This window comes from Sesamum indicum, linkage group LG13 (assembly GCF_026168435.1).
Source record: "Sesamum indicum cultivar Baizhima isolate 11 linkage group LG13, ASM2616843v1, whole genome shotgun sequence".
In the NCBI taxonomy this organism is placed as follows: Eukaryota; Viridiplantae; Streptophyta; class Magnoliopsida; order Lamiales; family Pedaliaceae; genus Sesamum; species Sesamum indicum.
The window spans coordinates 1,524,281-1,541,550 of record NC_142669.1 but is presented as its reverse complement, the minus strand read 5'-3'; the positions used below and the strand labels follow the sequence as shown (position 1 = coordinate 1,541,550).

At 33.3% G+C, this 17,270-nt stretch overlaps 2 protein-coding genes across 2 annotated transcripts; both read left to right on the top strand.

Annotated features, from left to right (window-relative positions):
- Positions 1 to 10,945: 10,945 nt before the first annotated feature.
- Positions 10,946 to 12,011, top strand: LOC105162643 (uncharacterized). The gene has a single exon (XM_011080725.3). It carries the CDS (start codon positions 11,086 to 11,088, stop codon positions 11,779 to 11,781), a length of 696 nt encoding a protein of 231 aa, XP_011079027.1. The 5' UTR covers positions 10,946 to 11,085; the 3' UTR covers positions 11,782 to 12,011.
- A 137-nt stretch (positions 12,012 to 12,148) lies between these two features.
- LOC105162759 (proline-rich family protein) lies at positions 12,149 to 15,301 on the top strand. Its single transcript, XM_088877359.1, has one exon. The coding sequence runs from the start codon at positions 14,615 to 14,617 to the stop codon at positions 15,119 to 15,121; it is 507 nt and encodes a 168-aa protein (XP_088733485.1). The 5' UTR covers positions 12,149 to 14,614; the 3' UTR covers positions 15,122 to 15,301.
- The last annotated feature ends 1,969 nt before the right edge of the window (positions 15,302 to 17,270 follow it).

Here is a 17,270-nt window from a genome sequence, read left to right as displayed (position 1 = left end):
AATCTATAATAGTCTTACGAACACATGCACGAACGGTTATATATCCGTTAAAATATAGTCGTTGTGCCCTTTTTAGAACGGTTTCAGTAATATATATTATTAATACATGAAAACCATTCCACATTGTAACAGTTTCTGTCACGATACTTGTAACATATTTTGTTTGAAATAAAACATACATAGGAACAGCCGTTATAATACTCATTCTCTTACGTAATAAAAGTATCCCAAGTTGTACTTCAATTTGGAATAGATTTATCAACTGTTATTTTTATCACGTTTTTTCTCACACTTAGGATCAGTCTTCTCTTGTCCGTCCCTACCTTTCATATTGCATTCCAAATTGAGTTTTAATTATTTATCGTTACAAGTTTGGACCGTTTTTAAGAACACAACTTGTAACAATTTCTTTAGAATACCCTTGGTAATGTTTTTGCTGTCTCAAAACCATAAATCAAAAAAAGGAGGATCGTGACATCAGCAACCTATTTCAGTTCCTCAAGAGTGCCAAGGACTGTTCCTATATGGAACGGGCTTTGGAACGATCGTCCAATCCACCCCAAATCCCGCTTTTCTTTTTTCGTAGTAATATTAAGCTATTGCAAATACTCTTACTCGAATAGGTTCACACACTTAGATGGTGAGACTGAATTAATATTGGAATTCATATAAGGGATAATTGCACCGTATTTCATTAAAATTTGGTGTAATTACACGTACATCCCTATAGGTTGAATAATTGACATTTGTTGCCGTTATGCAAATAGATCTTTCTATTAGACAAAATTCACGAATGATATAACAAAAAGTATTGAATGAAAATCCATATTATCCCCTCATGTATATGTTAGTAGTATCCATTTATTTACAAGAGTAAACAAGTACTTTTATACATTCAAGCCACATAATAAAAACATACACCCTACCACATTCTAAAACTATCAATACCATTATAAATACCCCATATATTATTTCTTAAACCAAGTTCAATATTCATTGACATGACAAACAATGTACAATTAACCTTAATTTTTAAATTTCCTTTAGTGATAAAGATAAGTCAATTTATCAAAACTTATCTACTATTGCCAATCAAAATTCAACATTACTCAAAAGATAAGAAGTTGGGAATTATAAATAATAGGTTTGCAAAAGCAATACAAAATAAATCATAAGGCTCTGAAATCTTATGCTATACATCTCCACTTTTCTCCCTGAACTTATACTTTCATTGAATGTGAAACCAATATGTACATCAGCACATGGATGTATCTCATATCAATGTTAATGCCTAATAATTTACAATTCTATGTTCATTGATAAGTTTGGTGTTTATTGTGCCCTTTTATGTCTCACATAATAGCAATTTCTCTAACTTTATTTTTTCCCCAATCTCTAACTTTATTAATTTGCTTTGTCAGGTATGGCACTACAGGAAAGAATTGAAAGTAATTATTTGTCAAGGATATTATTATGGCAATTCAATAGTGAAGAATCCCTCCCATGTGTCCTTTTCTTTACATTTAAAATAAATTTAAGTGCCTTAAATAATTTAACATAGTCGTATGCCAGAAATTATTGATTGAGAATGAACATGTATTCCAGGTTGATCAATTTAATATCTTTGGCATTCTTCTTCCACTTGATGATTTAGTAAAATTTCTCTTGAATTGGTTTCTTGAATTTTGTGATTTTTAGGAAAAGAATAGAAAATCTCATGCATATGTTGCAATACACCGTAAATTGACATATACCAATGCGGTAATCATAATATAATTAGAAATTGATAGGAGCCTGGAGTTGGAAAATAACTGATGAAATAGATGGCTGCACTTTTACCTATGATTTAGTATGTTGTGCGCAATGGAAAGAGCATTTGATTATGATAGGATCTGTAGCATCCATAAGCACATTGATCCACCATTTCTATAGAGTACCTTTGGTTATAGGGTAGATGAGCAAGCTAAACTGTCCTCAGTCATTCACAATGTGAATTGGAGGTGGCCTAACACTGCAGCAGTTGAAGTCATTGATGTTTCAACTTATCTTCCATCGGTTCGATGTTATTAAATGCAAAGGTGGTACTTGGAGGTTTTCCACAACTTCAGCAATGCATCGTTTTCAGTGGGCAATCCCTTCTATGAGGTGGAATTCTTTGCTCCTTGGTCCATTAAAGATTTCAAGGAATGTCTTTATCCTTTAGTTAGCAATTTTGAAACGATTGTCGACTTGTGACAAACCTTGGTTACAATAGGTTGATCCAACGCCTTTATTATGTGATCATCAAGCCACAAAAATGCATCCACATTTGTTTCCAGTGTACATACGCAACACAATTCGTTAGGTGTCGGCACCTTCATAGGCAGATTGAGTGGCACTGGCCTCGGCAACAATGGTAGGAAGGTATTGAGTGGATTGCACAGTGATGGAGGGGAAAACACTTATTTGATGCAACAAAATGAGCAATGTTGACCTCATTCGTTTATCACATTTAGTAGGCTCGAAACTTTAGGCGCTTCCAACAGAAATCCAAACAGCCGCAATTGTTAGTTTAAATTGTTGTGGAGCAAGTTACACAAAAATTACTTTTACACTATGATCCTAATTCTTTTGCTGTAATTTTTAATTTTAGAGTATTAATGACAATACGATAGGTGCCGTAGGGGCTTACGCAGTGAAAATATAATTACCACCCACTATGTCAGTCTAGCACTCGCAAACTATTAAGCCTTTCGCGCACACACTCACATAGTGTATGCTGATCTAGTATGAATTAAGAATCACCCCAGAAGTGTACGCGATATTGCTAGAAAAGACACAATCAAGCAAACTAAAGAGTTTTACAAGCTAAACTCAAATTTTATAATTTATTCCTCGATGTTAAATACAAGGGACTGCTTGCACAAAAATGAACCTACATTCACCTCATCAAAGATGCATAAAGCAAGGCCAATAATAGAATATAGCATCTTGCAGTTGACATCCCTAAAAATACTGGGAACCTATCTAAACCGCCCACATTACGTGGACCAAATTGCAGCCCCATGCTACCATGTAGATAAGCAGTTTTCAAGCATAACTGTATGTCACATGCTTTCCACATATTACTTTGGAATAGTCATGCTTTAGCCATTAGCCAATCACCATGACTTGGTTGTGCCAATAGTTTGCCAAGACCTATTGATCATGTGTGCACACCGTTAGGCCCATCTGCGCACACCATCTATTATCTGTCGAGGATCTCGCATATTAGGTGCTGCATGCACACACCCTTTGCCTTTCTACCGTGGAATGCCACAAAAAAGGCACTTTTGTGTACATCGTTTGCCAACAGTCCCCGTACATAGCACCCAGTTCCACCCATGTGCGCACACCATGCGCATCTGCTTGTCGTTTCCCACTATGTCTCACATGCATGCCTTAATGCACTGACGCATCAATTCATTATGCCCACATAATGCCGACAATCGACTAAGGATTTTCCAAGTGCGCCCAAAGCCTGGACGTCTACCTGTCGTGAACTATCACCCGACGTTCCTCAATCGACCAACATTAATGCATCATTGTACCATGTACTGCCCATACCGAATGATGTTTCAAGGAGATATTAATAGGCCATAGAAGCCATGATTGTGAAGTTTTATACTATTCTACCTTATCACTGCAACTTACTTTTACCAACCGCCCTAAAAAAATAGTACAACTGATAGAATGATTGGTCCTAAAGGATATAAGATGAAATCATCAATGAAAAATTTATATGTTAAAGAGTTTCTCAATGATAGACGATTGAAATATTTGTACACTTTCATTTATCAAGGTCAAGGTTTCTATTAAGTATTAAAAAAAACATGAATAATTTATGAAAAAAAACTTAAAAGTATTCATTTGAAATCATTATTTTTTATATAGTTATGTTTCTAACTTTGCATACTACCTTCTATTAATATATGTTATTTTTGTTCATTAGGTAAATATTACAGATGCAACAAAAGATTTAAAATTTTTTTATTCAAGCGATTATTGACCAACTTAGAGCAAATGAACCTTGACTTTTCTATTTACTCAAAATGAGGAAAAATAGTATAGTTGGTCCTTTAAATATGTATTTAGAATCACTTTAGTCCCTTAAATTAATTTCTTGATTTTAGCGTCCTAAAACTTTTAATATCGTTAACATTGACTAGTGGAAGTAACACATAACCTTCATTCAAAAAAAATCTACAAAAAGATAATTTTACAAAATCATAACACTAATTCACCAATTAAAATATAACTAGAATGGGAGCACACATGAACCGTTTGCATAATTACAAAATTTATTATAATTTAGTTTATTAAACGAAAGAGAAGGAACATTAACTGCTCAAAATTGATAAAATTAATTAATATTAAATATGCATGAACTAAAAATTATCAATCAAAAGTAACTTTAAAAATATGGTGGTGAAGAGTAAATATAATTGAAGATATTTTAATTTATACATATTTTGTAGACTGATATTACAGAGTTACTCTATAGTCCTCCTACTTAATTAATAGCATAGATGTAGAATGACAAATTCTATTTTTAATCCTATAAGTAGGGGTGGTAATGGGGCGGGTTTGGGTGAACGCAGGACCCATCCCACCCTGATTATTCTTAAGCCACACCCCGCCCCAGTAAAAAACTTGCCGAGGCGGGTCTAACTTGGTAGATCCCATTATTTTTATTTTTTATTTATTTTATAAGTATATATATTAAAGAAAATTTAACATATTAATTATAAATAAAATTGTTCATGACCTAACTCAAATATTTAAATCCAAAAAGTAAATTATCAAGTACAAATAAAATTATTCATAACAAAACAATTCAAACAATTTGTAGTAATTATACATTATTAATAACTTCATGTTCCTCTTCATTAAGTACAGGTATATATATTGCTTTTTTGGTCTATTATTTCTTGAAAAAATATATTTGATCCTGTCAGTTTTATAATTTTGCGGTACTTTTTTCATATACTAAAGTAAACATGGTCTAGGTATACTTAGTCATTTGAAAGAAAGATGCAATTCCTAATTCTATAAACTCCTTGTGTTGCCTCAAACCCTAAAACCTACAATCCTACTAGAAAATGCCAAATTTGTAATGAATTAAGCCAAAATCTCGTCAAATAAACACCTAAAATCGTTGTCGAGCTCTTAAGAAGACGATAATTGATGCAAATGTGTATTTGAAACCCGTTATTGTAGATTGAGAGAAAAATTCTTTGTGTTTAAGGATGTTGCAAGCATAGACAAAATTGAGAGCAAGAGGGAAAGCTGAGAATTTAGGATTCTGAACCATTTTATTTGCATTAGACCTGCCACATCAAGGTATGAGGAATAAGAGTTTTTTTCCCGCCAGCATCCTAACTCCCTGACCAAGCCCATGACTAAAAAATGCCAAACTTAATAAATTTAATTATTAATAAGTTTTATACAAATAAATGTATGATTTAATTTGTTCATTATGTAATTACATGACTAAATGGCCCGAAATTATAAAATTTTCAGGATCGAATGTATTTATTCAAAATAAAAGACAAAAAATGCAATATATACCTATTTTTATAGGACTAAAAATAAAATTTTGTTAATTTATGGCCTGTTACATGATTACATATATACCCACAAAAATAGTAAAATTACTTACACAAATTATTCATAGTTTTTAAAAAATTATATGTACACCTTAAAAAGTATTAATATTCTTAAAAGATAAATAGGAAAAATTCCATAAAACCCCCTGGTGTTATGAAAACTCGGCCAAAAACCCCCGTGTTATTTTTATATGCAAAAAAGACCCCCCTGTAATTGTAAATGTTTATCACTTGCACAATTCCATCAGTGCCAGCTAACAGAGTTAATTTTTTTCTTAATTCCCCATTATACCCTTTTTTTCTTCAGACGCAAGTTGTGAAAAGAGGGGGGGAGACGACGACAGGTTAGGGCTTGCAATTTTGGGTTTAAATCTTGCAAAATTTCCCATTATTTGCACAAGTTTAGTAGTTTTAGGTATGAGATCGAGTGTTGTGATGTTGTGAAGCTATTGATTGGGAAGACGAAGTAAAAATCAGGGTTCACAGGGTCGGGCACGGTGGGTTCGCTAATTTGGGTTTAATCTTGCAAAATTCCCCTTTATTTGCACAAGTTTAGTAGTTTAGGTTAAAAGTCGAGTGTTGGTGACTGTTGTGAAGCTTTTGATTGTGTACCCGAAGTCAAAATCAACGGTAAGAATGTTCTTCGATTTTATACCTAATTTTTTTTAAACTTTTAGCTTTTTTAACTGTACAAGAAGGAATCTAATGATGATTTTTTTTTTTATTTGTATTTGGCTTTGAAAGAGTTGTTGAGACAACAAGCTCATTCAGAGGCATAACAGTATGAAAAGATATGTTTTCCTACCTTTTTGACTGAATATTTATTGAAAATTTGAATCGAATGCTTGGAACAGTGGATTCTTCCACAGAAGCATGAAGTTTTTCAAAGTTTAAGAAGGCCAACTTTTGTGCCACCAAGGTCTGCACAATTCAGTTCACCATTTGAGGTAAGTAGATTTATAGAACTTGGACTTTGGTTTCATTCATAATAATATTTCACTTGTAAATTAATCAAAATATTGTTGGTTTAGATGCCCCCAGAGCCTAAACAAAGACATGCAACTAGCCAACCACAATCCAACAACAATGTGCCAGTATCTAATTCTCCAAGAAGGAAAACAACCAACCCCAACATCTACATCATCAAAAATACAAAAAAGATCTGAAGGTTCAAGTACGAGTACCTTTCTTCAAAGACAGTATTGTCGATCCAACAGGCCAACTTTGACTAATCAGTTGAAAAGCCTTTCTGCCTCGTATAGGCGAAGCACTGGGTCAAGCTCATCCAAGGGGCAGGATGCATCTAGGAAGAGAGATTGAAATGACCGCAAAATTGTATGCACAATTATTGTATACACATCATGCAAGTGTTTTGGTATGAACATTGGAGGAATTTAAGTCTTTTGTTATGTTATGCATAGTATATGTTATAACTAAGTATTTTGGTAGTAGCTTTTTCAATGTAAGATGGGCTTTATTTAAGTTGTGGTACAATGAAGTATTAAGTGTTTTGGGGGAAGTTTTGATAATCTAACATGGCATGTTTAAGTGTTTTTTTGTGCTACAGTGAATTATTATTTAGCTAAGTGTTTTGTTATGCTACAGGGAATTTAAGTATTCATTTTTTTTTTGTTATTTTTTGTACTACTTTGTTCTTCAAGTATATATTATAGGGAATCAATTTAAATATATCCAAAATGGAATCAACTTCAATTGCAAACATCCAAAATATATGTAGCACCCCCTATCACTATTAGGGCTATATCCTCCCTAAACGTCATACTTAAAGTAACCCCTGTATCCATATATATAAATATGCACATAATCATCTAATCAATACGCATACGTAATTTCAAAGTCATAACAGGTATAATCAACCTACAACATTATATATATATATATATATGTATATCAAACACCACAAGGTGATTCATCACAAGTAATCCCCATGCTTTTACGTTCTCTTTATACAATTAAAATGTGATTTGTATTTAAACTGACAACGAGGAGAATATTGCGTACTAGCCCGACCTGACAGAATATAGCGTTTGAACCTAGTCTTCGACAAGTAGACACCTCAAAGTCTATTCCTGAAAAAAATGTCAGCAGAGGAATGAGTCTGCCACTCAGTAAGTAAATAACCAGCCCTATCTACATATGTATATCAAATACAACGCCAAACAAGATAAGTAGGATACATGCATAGAATATAGTTGGTTTAATTCTAACATAATCAGTTTCATTGCACCACATAGCTAACTCGCAATAAAACAACCAATTAAACTCCCTTCTTTCCTAGTTTGCTTACTAGAAGGTGATATCGTGTTTTTCCCATTAATTCAATCTCACCATTATATAAGTTCAAGTGAATCCCCTTGATAGCTGGCTCATCGCATCATAGCTCTTTCAATTCGCATCATAGCTCTTTTCATATCGAATCAAAGCACTTTTCATTTTGCATCATAGCTCTTTTCATATCGCATCAAAGCTTTTTTCATTCATTTCCTTTCTCATATCGCATCACAGCTCTTTTTTTCTCACTTCGCCTTACAGGCTTTTCAACAACATCAAGGGGTATTCACACCACAATTATATTCAATTCCAACCACTCCCTCATTTTCACATATTACCATTCTTGTAAGCAAATAGTACCGTAAAATCATATATCGATACACTCTCATTTTTAGACATCCACAACACATCAAACAACAGACATAATGTTTCAACGTATTTTCTCATTTCACATACATAATATCGTCAATCAAACTAAATCATTCACCACTCATATATTTTCAGATAAATCAACGTCAGCATGAACCACACATCTATATAGCAGTAGTATCACAAATAAAGAAAATATATATAGATAATACTAATCATTTACTTACCTCGACCTCACAACGCCTATCTACTCAATCGATAATTATCAGTTCTTTCACCTTATCCCCGTAACCTGTAATGAGTTATACCACATACAATTAATATATCGAGAATATTGTAATTTCTTTTAAATATAATATTAAATATTATTCGTGTAATTTTTAATAATTCTCTAATATTTCAATTCTATCAAAATATAAATCTTCGTTCTAGTTCTTCTTAATATCTATACACTTTTTAGGCTTCATAAAAATATTTATAATTTATCAAGTAATTCATAGGAATCATTTAACCAAACCCCTTATAAATTTATAACTATCGTTTTTAATAACATTCCTAAATTATGTTATCATTAGAAACCTTATTTTTCCTCTTTAATAACATAATATTTCTTAAATATAATTTTCAGAATATTTATATTAATTTTCTACCAACTTCTCGCTATTATATAATTTAATTAAACAATAATACATAGAGTTGTGTATTTGGTTAAAAATTATGATGAAATTGTATAAATTAGCTATAGTTATATTCAAATCTAATAAATTTAATAATCTAATTAACCAACGATATCATTTTCATATTCGATTTGATATTCAATTCAACATTATTTTAAATAGCCAAACTAGTAAAATATTCTGATTAAATAGTAAATCGCTCAATATAAACAATATTTAATAAACGAACTAATTAAATAATATAATAAATTAATCAAAATTTAAATTGTATTTTCGTATCTCGATTTCTTTATTTTTTCGCCGGAAGAACTGCAATTTTAATGTGTGCATTCTGTGTTGTGTATGTGTGCATATGAGGAACAACAAACACCAAAGAGAAGAGAGGTGAGGCGGTAGGGGTTGGTGGCGCCACCTCCCACACTCAAGTCTCTCTCTCTCCTCTTATATATATATATATATATATATATATATATATATCTTATTTACATATATATATATAATAGTATTATAATTTTATTTGTTTAATTAAACTTTTATCAAAATACCCATTACATCCGTCCTAATTTTTTTAATTAATATAAGTTATCCTCAAATATTATAATGAACTCCAATTTAATCCGTTCAAGTTTTATTGTATTCTAATTATGACCTATAATTTATTTACTAATTAATTGAGTTTCATAAGGATTTATCAATTAGTCCTACAATTATATATTATAATCTTTGGGGCATACAATACATCCGTTAAATTACAACATATAACTACTTGAATAATATTGCAACAAGCAAAACAACAAGAACTAAAAAAAACGCCTTCATCATTTGTTCATTTGCTTCAAGTCTCTTGATAATAGATGTCAAATTCTTGCATATAGATAGTACTTCATCAAAATCGTCCTCCATTTTCATCTGTCTGGAGTGGGCCTCTTCTTCGAATTTAGTAGATTGTGTTGACGTTGACTGTGAAAACTTTCCAAAAATACTAATAGGGTCCAACCAACAAAAAATGTTTCATTCGTTTGTTTTACAATTACAAAATAATTTCTCCTCACTTTTTTTGCTTGGACCTACAACTGTAATTGCGGCATTTTTTTAGCAAGAACACTTTGAATTTCTATATCGTAAAATCAATTGTTTCATCTTTCGAAGTGGATTTTCGAGAAGCAAAAGACATGCTACAAAAAGAACAAATAAATATCATAAATAAATAATTTTAAAAAAATTAATGTTAAATAAATAATTAGAATTTTTTTTTACCTAGAGAAAAATAAGCTTGCAGCAGCCCAAAACCTAAAATTTTGTGTAGTATGTTAGTGAGAGGATGTTAAGTTGTATATGTAGTGGAGGAGAAGGGTATTTTGGACCGTTATACTATCAAAAATGTTGAAATAGGAAAAAAAAAAAAAAAAAAGGCCCCTACTCTCATTTCCCCCACGTGTACAACACCTTCCGTCAGTTTTGGATAAAGGGAGTGTTTTTTGCAGGGTTTCAAAATTCACAAGATCTTTTATGACTATTTATTTAACATAGGTAAGTTTTGTGCAATTTTGGCATAACACAAGGGGGTATTATGCAATTTTTCCAAAAAATTATTCCTGTTTTTCAGCTGTCAGGATGATGTAAGTAATTATACAAAAGAATGACTGGTTTGTGTAAATCCCAAGTGTAATTATAATTGTCAGTAACTTAATTTACGAGAACACTAGCAGTTATGATACATCGTTCCTACATGCATATAATAAATATTTTTTTATGTTTTGGGAGATATAATATGTAGCCCGATACATTATATTAAAAAAAAAATAATAATTTATCAATTAATATAAACTTAAAAAATTGAATCCGTTAATTATTTTGAAGGCAATTTGAATTTTTCAAAAAAATAATATTATTATATTATTTACAGTTATTGCGAGTACGAAAGCCCTTTAAGTTTTATATTAGTATAGATTACCACTAAATAATATTTTTGCCTTTCGGCTTTGAGGATATGACTTCGGACATTACTATCCTCTCTGGCATTATTCTTACAGAGCCCCAACCACCCGGAAAAAGACACCGTATGAATCATCCCGATTCATCAATCGATCTCCAGCATCCCGGCTTCAGATGATCCATCAATGGAGAGGCACGTTCAGGTATTCCTAAACAGGCTCTCCTTCGCCTCCATAACAGTCGCCACGCTGATCCTTCTCCTCCTCTACCTCCAAACCCCCGACACCTGCTTCGACCCGTCCGACCCAGACCCGAAACCCCACACTCGTTTCCCCAAGTCCACCTGCGACTTCAACCACCGCTCCTACACCTCCCATGAGAAGCGCAACCACCGCCTCTGGTCTACCAAGACCTGGGCCAAGACGGTCTCGTCCTACACTTCCCTCTTCAAAACCCTCGAGGCCCGGAATTACCTTTCGAATCACTCTCGGGTCCTGGTTGTATCAGCCGGGCCGGGGCATGCCGTACAGGCTTTGAGGGACTTGGGCGTGGAGGACGTCACTGGGGTGGAGCTGGTGGAGTCCTATCCGCTGGTGAACCGAGCGGATCCGCATAACTTGCCTTTTTTTGATGGGGTTTTTGATCTCGGGTTCGGTGCGTACTTGGATCGCTCCCTGTTTCCAGGGCGGTACGTGTGGCATATCGAGAGGACCGTGAGGCGCGGTGGTGTCTGTGTGGTGTCTGTTGAGGAGTGTGGGAAGGGTGAAGTGGAGGAGATCGTGAAATTGTTTAAGAAATCGCGATTTATTGATGCGAAGAACTTGACTTTGGCCGCGCAGAGAAGGACTAGGATTCTCATGGAAGTTGAGAATCACTCTTGAGCTTCAAATTATCATTCTCTCTCTCCCCCCTTCTCAGATCTCCCCTTGGGTTGATGATATTTGATTTTCTTTATTATAATCTTTACAATTAATTTTTTCTAGAGCAATCTCTGGAATGAAGTTGAATTGTGTATTCATGCAGATGCTGTTGTTGTTTACACTTGATATTCATTATTCTTTTGTAAACTGAAATTTGGAATGCTCATCAGCTTCTAATGCTTACAAGATTACCTGGGGTACTTCTAACTTTTATTAGTAACTTTGTACATTTCTTGCAGGTTTTCTAGTTATTAATGTGCTACTTGCGTACAGAAAAAGAAGTATAGCTTCTTCGAGTTTCTTTATGTGAACTTGATTTTGGAAATTCGATAGTCTGTTGTTTGCAGACTTATATAGGTTTTTCTTCATTGCTAAAGCAATTTTTCTCACCATCTGAATTTATATTGATCAAGTTTGATTCTTCATTCTTGAAGTGTATTTAACTGCCGTTGAGACATGAGCTTTTGACTGCAGACTACCTGTGGCCTGGAAATTCCCCTTGTTGAACTATGTGATATGTGAATGCAAGTAATTTTGGTTTTGTTTTCTGTTGAAGCAAGAAACCTCTAGCTAAGAATTGTTATTATGTGGTTGGTTTGTTTGTGGCATAAGAAAGTTTTGATTTATATTGTTGCCGGAAAAACAGCTTGATATCTGACTTGCGCTTTTTCCCCATCTTAGAGCTTCATTAGGGTCGATCTTGGTGGAAATGCATACTTCTGTAGTTGTCAATTCAGTTTTTGTTCTGTCAGTTAACTGCTTTTTGTTGCTTGCCATCTTTGAGAAGATGTTCTTGGAATTTAGTAGTTGATATCTTTCATTCTGGTTATGGCAGGTGGATTTAGTTTTATTACGAACTTTGTTTACATTTGTTTCGTTGGTTAATGATTGATGATGAGCTGCTATTTGAATTATTATGCTTAAGATGATATCAAGATTGGATTACCTTGTGAAATTGACTATATGCTTCTTCTATTATATAGCTTGTTCTTAGAGCACTCTAATGATCAAAAGTTGCTTCCCAAGATTTGGTATCAGTTACAGTTTAATTGCTGGACATCAGTCAAGAGCTATGAGAGCATAACAATCTTCTCTCCCCAAGGTTCATCTGCTTGTGGAATACGGGGAGACGTTTGCATAAGCAATTTTTCATTGTGCGAGATCTGAGAAGAGTGATAATCATTCTCTTTCGATTGCACTCCATCCATCCTTTCTATTCTAATCTGCTTCAATAATCAGATTTGTTATACAAATTTCTTAGAAAATGGTCAATTTGGTGTGCTTTTGTACGCCAATGATTTCTTTGGTTGTCATTCCAGAGGCCGCATACAGTCTGCTGTCAATCTTGATAATATGTCTTGAGTTGATGCAATGCGTTTGTGGAAAATGGACACAGATGCATTTTAGGTTATATGCCAAAGTAGTAGCGCACTTGTCGATTCTGATTTTATGTTATAGGAACTGGAATGTCTTCTCCATTGCAGCTATCCACATGTATGCCCAGAATGGGCTGCCTTTTGAGGCATTGAGGAGATCTGGAGGCAAATAGAGGATGGGGTGTGAGGCTGCTGGATTTGAAATAGCCCGGGCTGACTTCTGACTTCTGATTTCTGACTTCTGACTTCTGATTTTCCAGTGTGGAGAGTTTGGAGCAGGGAAGATTCTTTAATGATTGAGAAATAGGAGTTGATTTTGAGCCTGACTTGTGAACTGCACACACTTCTTTGTATGCAGATGCGGACAATAGCGGCTGTAAGCTTCTCTGTGAGATGCTATAGAACTGTTGTCTTGGCTACTGCCCAACTCGGATTAGTACAGCAAGCCACATGGATGGATAACTTGCTAATAGTAGTTTGTTGCGTTCGGGTGGATCCGGGTAGCATATCCAATATGTGTATGCTACCCGGTCCCAAGCCCACAAGAACAGCTGCGCGATTAGTCAGTTTACCAGTCTCATTGTCGGTAGTAGTTTGATCTGTTCAGAAAGGGTAGTGTCCAGGCTAGGGGACATTATGGTCAAACTCAATCTCGGACAAGACAACGAATTATACTTGTTATATGATTAACACACACTAAAATAAATATAGTTAATTATATAACAAACATAATAGTATTTATAATGTAATTGATTTAGGGCAGCAGAACTTAATTTTGAAATAATTTTCTGTTCAAGATATTACCAAACTGACTTACCTTCCTCTTTCTTTACTTTACACTTCTTTCTTCTAAAAAGAATACAAATGTGAAGAATCAAAGGAGGATTCACAAGACTCCCTTACTCTTTGTTAACTTGCTTTGTTTATATATATTGCAAACAGTCTGCTATAAGAAAAGCATTGTCTTAGAGCCCAGGAACTGTACCTTTCACCTAGTAATGAGAAATTACTAGTAATAATTAATCAAGAAACATCCAAAAGCAGAGCAGAACTAACTAACAATTATTTTTCCTCTCAGATTCTCCTTCGATGGGCTTCACGTGATACAGTGCATCTCTCCATTCCCAACCAACCAAAAACCACCCCCACCCCTCAATCGTCTCCCTCACCATGCCCAGAACCAAGAAAAAGAGAAAAGCACAACACCGCACATCATAATTTTGGAAAGGAAGAAGAGGAAAACAACACACAGGATTGCGAAAGAATCCATATTCCTCTACACATATATACAAAAAGACCCCAACTCATAATAATTACCCTATACATACTTTTTCGAGCTAGAAAAGAGTGAGAGGAACTGCACAAGAAATCGAGTTCATAGTTGAAAGAAAGAGAAAGAGAAATTCCAGGAGGGAGAAATGTGTTACGTGGGCAAAGCGACGAAGATCTTCATCTTCATAGTCACTGCTCTTGTGGTTACTGGACTTGTATTGGGATTTGGGCTGCTCCGCCACCACGGACTTCATGGCAAATCCCACAAATGCTCGCCCGATTCCTGCCCGGAAGCAACCCCCGTGATTTTCCCTAGTCCAAATTCCGATCCCAGCTCCAGTTTCACTCCTAATCCTTCGACCAATCCGAATCCAGCTCCATCTCCGCCGCCGCCGTCGCAGGGAGATAATTCAGGCCCTAGCGTTCCGGATTCGCCTCCGCCTCCGACGTTGTCTTCCCCACCGCCGCCTAGCGACAATTCAGGCCCAAGTGGCCCTGATTTGTCTCCGCCTCCGACATTCTATTCTCCACCCCCTCCGCAGCCGCCAGCTTCATACCCACCGCCTCCTGTGGTGGTCGCGGAGGCTCCACCGCCGGCGTTTAGTCCTCCTAGCCCTGTTCCGCTGACGCCAGGTCCAGTGAGTAATTCATAGCTCTTCGTTTGTAATTTGACCTTTGGGGTTTTTATTTATCAGCTATCAAAAAATTCCATTTGGATTGATTTGTATAGTAGAATTGGAATCTTAGTTCAAGATTTTGAAAGGGTTTTGACTGCTTTTTCTACTCATAATTGATCACAAATGAATGAATACTGAGTAATCAGTTCATATCGATTTGCATTGCCTATAAATTTATGTTAATTCTCCTTTCCCACTTTATATGTACTTAGACAGAGCACAGAGCAGGTTGAACGTATGTGATAATTTAATTTTTTTGTTATGATTAAATAAATATTTTAAATTTAAAGTGTACATCAGTAGAACTATAGATAAAGCCAAGTAATTAAACGCCACATTCTATATGTTTAATTTCTATAAATATTGTTTAATATAAAATATTTATTATTTAATAAAATGTACATAAAATATAAATTAATATTAAATTTATAAAAAGTTAGTGACAAAAAGAAAAGATGAAGGAAAATTTAAAGGAAAAAAGAAATAACTATCAAGATATAATGAGGGAATGGGAAGTTAGACAAATTAAATGTAAAAAGACAAATAAAAAAGGGAGAGACATCAAAGATGAGATAAAATCCATATTTTCCCATGTGATACCTAAAATATTCAAATAAATCCATGTGACAGGGTAAAAAAAAAAAGACCACATAACCTTCTGCATAATCTTAAAAGGTGCACATTAGGGGTGGCAGATGAGTCGAGCTGGCTCGCGGGCTCGATTTTGAGATCGAGCTCGTTGTGTGTGTTCTAGCTCGCGAGCTGGCCTTTTTTTTATATATATATTTTTTTATTTTTTATTTTTTTATATATTAATTTTATATTTAATATTTGATCAATTTTATTATCAAAATTGACCATATATATTATAATTATTAATCAATGTCATATATTTTATGTTGGATAATAATAAATTATGGTACTTTTATTTATACAAAAATAAATTTAATCAACAACTTAATAATTTATAATACTTTTTCTAATTAAAATTATTATTTAATATGACATATATAAACTTTATATTATATTTTAATATAAATTTGTATTATGTTATATTTTTCTTAAATTGACAAGTAATTCACTTATGATTTTTTATTATTTATACATTTATGTCAAAAATTAGTAATTCCTATGAATTAATCTAAAAATAATAATGATGATGATGATGATGGTTGAACAATTCTAATTATTATTTTATTATATATATAGTAAGATTAAAAACTTTAATTAATAATTATGATATCTTAAAGTTCGGGCATCCGATTCATACGAAATTTAAATATATACAAGACTGTGTCCATTAGATCATATGAGATGGTATGATTTAAAATCACATAGCCTGATTCAACGATACACTGTCTTGAATGATTACTCTTATGTTTCGAGTACGATATCTCAACATTCGTATATCCAATAAGTCTAAAATTTTATCAAATGTATTTTTATGTAAGTTGATCATATCTAACGGTCTAATCTGAATTTTGATGGCCCGATTAACCCATGTTGTTCAACAATGTAAGATGATAGTTACATCAATGTTATACTAACATTTATAAATATATAAATTTTTTAGATTGTGAACATATATCAATTTCAACTATAAAATATTTTTATGTATTTCAATTGCATTATTTCAGATAATTGATACTTTCCCAATAACTTTAAACTGTTTCGAATGATTTTTTTTTTTTGTACAATTTCCTAGTTATATTACTACTAAACTAATCAGTAGTTTATATTTATAACAATAAATTAGAATTTCATACTATATTTTGGTATATTTATACTAAAGTATACATTATACAATCTATTTTATTACTTAGAAATTTATGTAAAAAATTGGTGATTCTCATTATTTAATCTAATAATAATAATAATAATAAATAATAATAATAATAATATAGTATGTATTATACAATCTATTTTATTACTTATAAATTTATGTAAAAAATTGGTGACTTCCATAATTTAATATAATAATAATAATAATAATAATAATAAAGAAAAAAAAACAAAAAACAAAAAAAAGAATAAAAAATAAAAAAATCAGTTTGCGCTCGAGCTCGAGCTCAACACATAGGAGTCTAACGATGCTTGAACTGGTTGAGCTCGTCGTCGAGCTCGA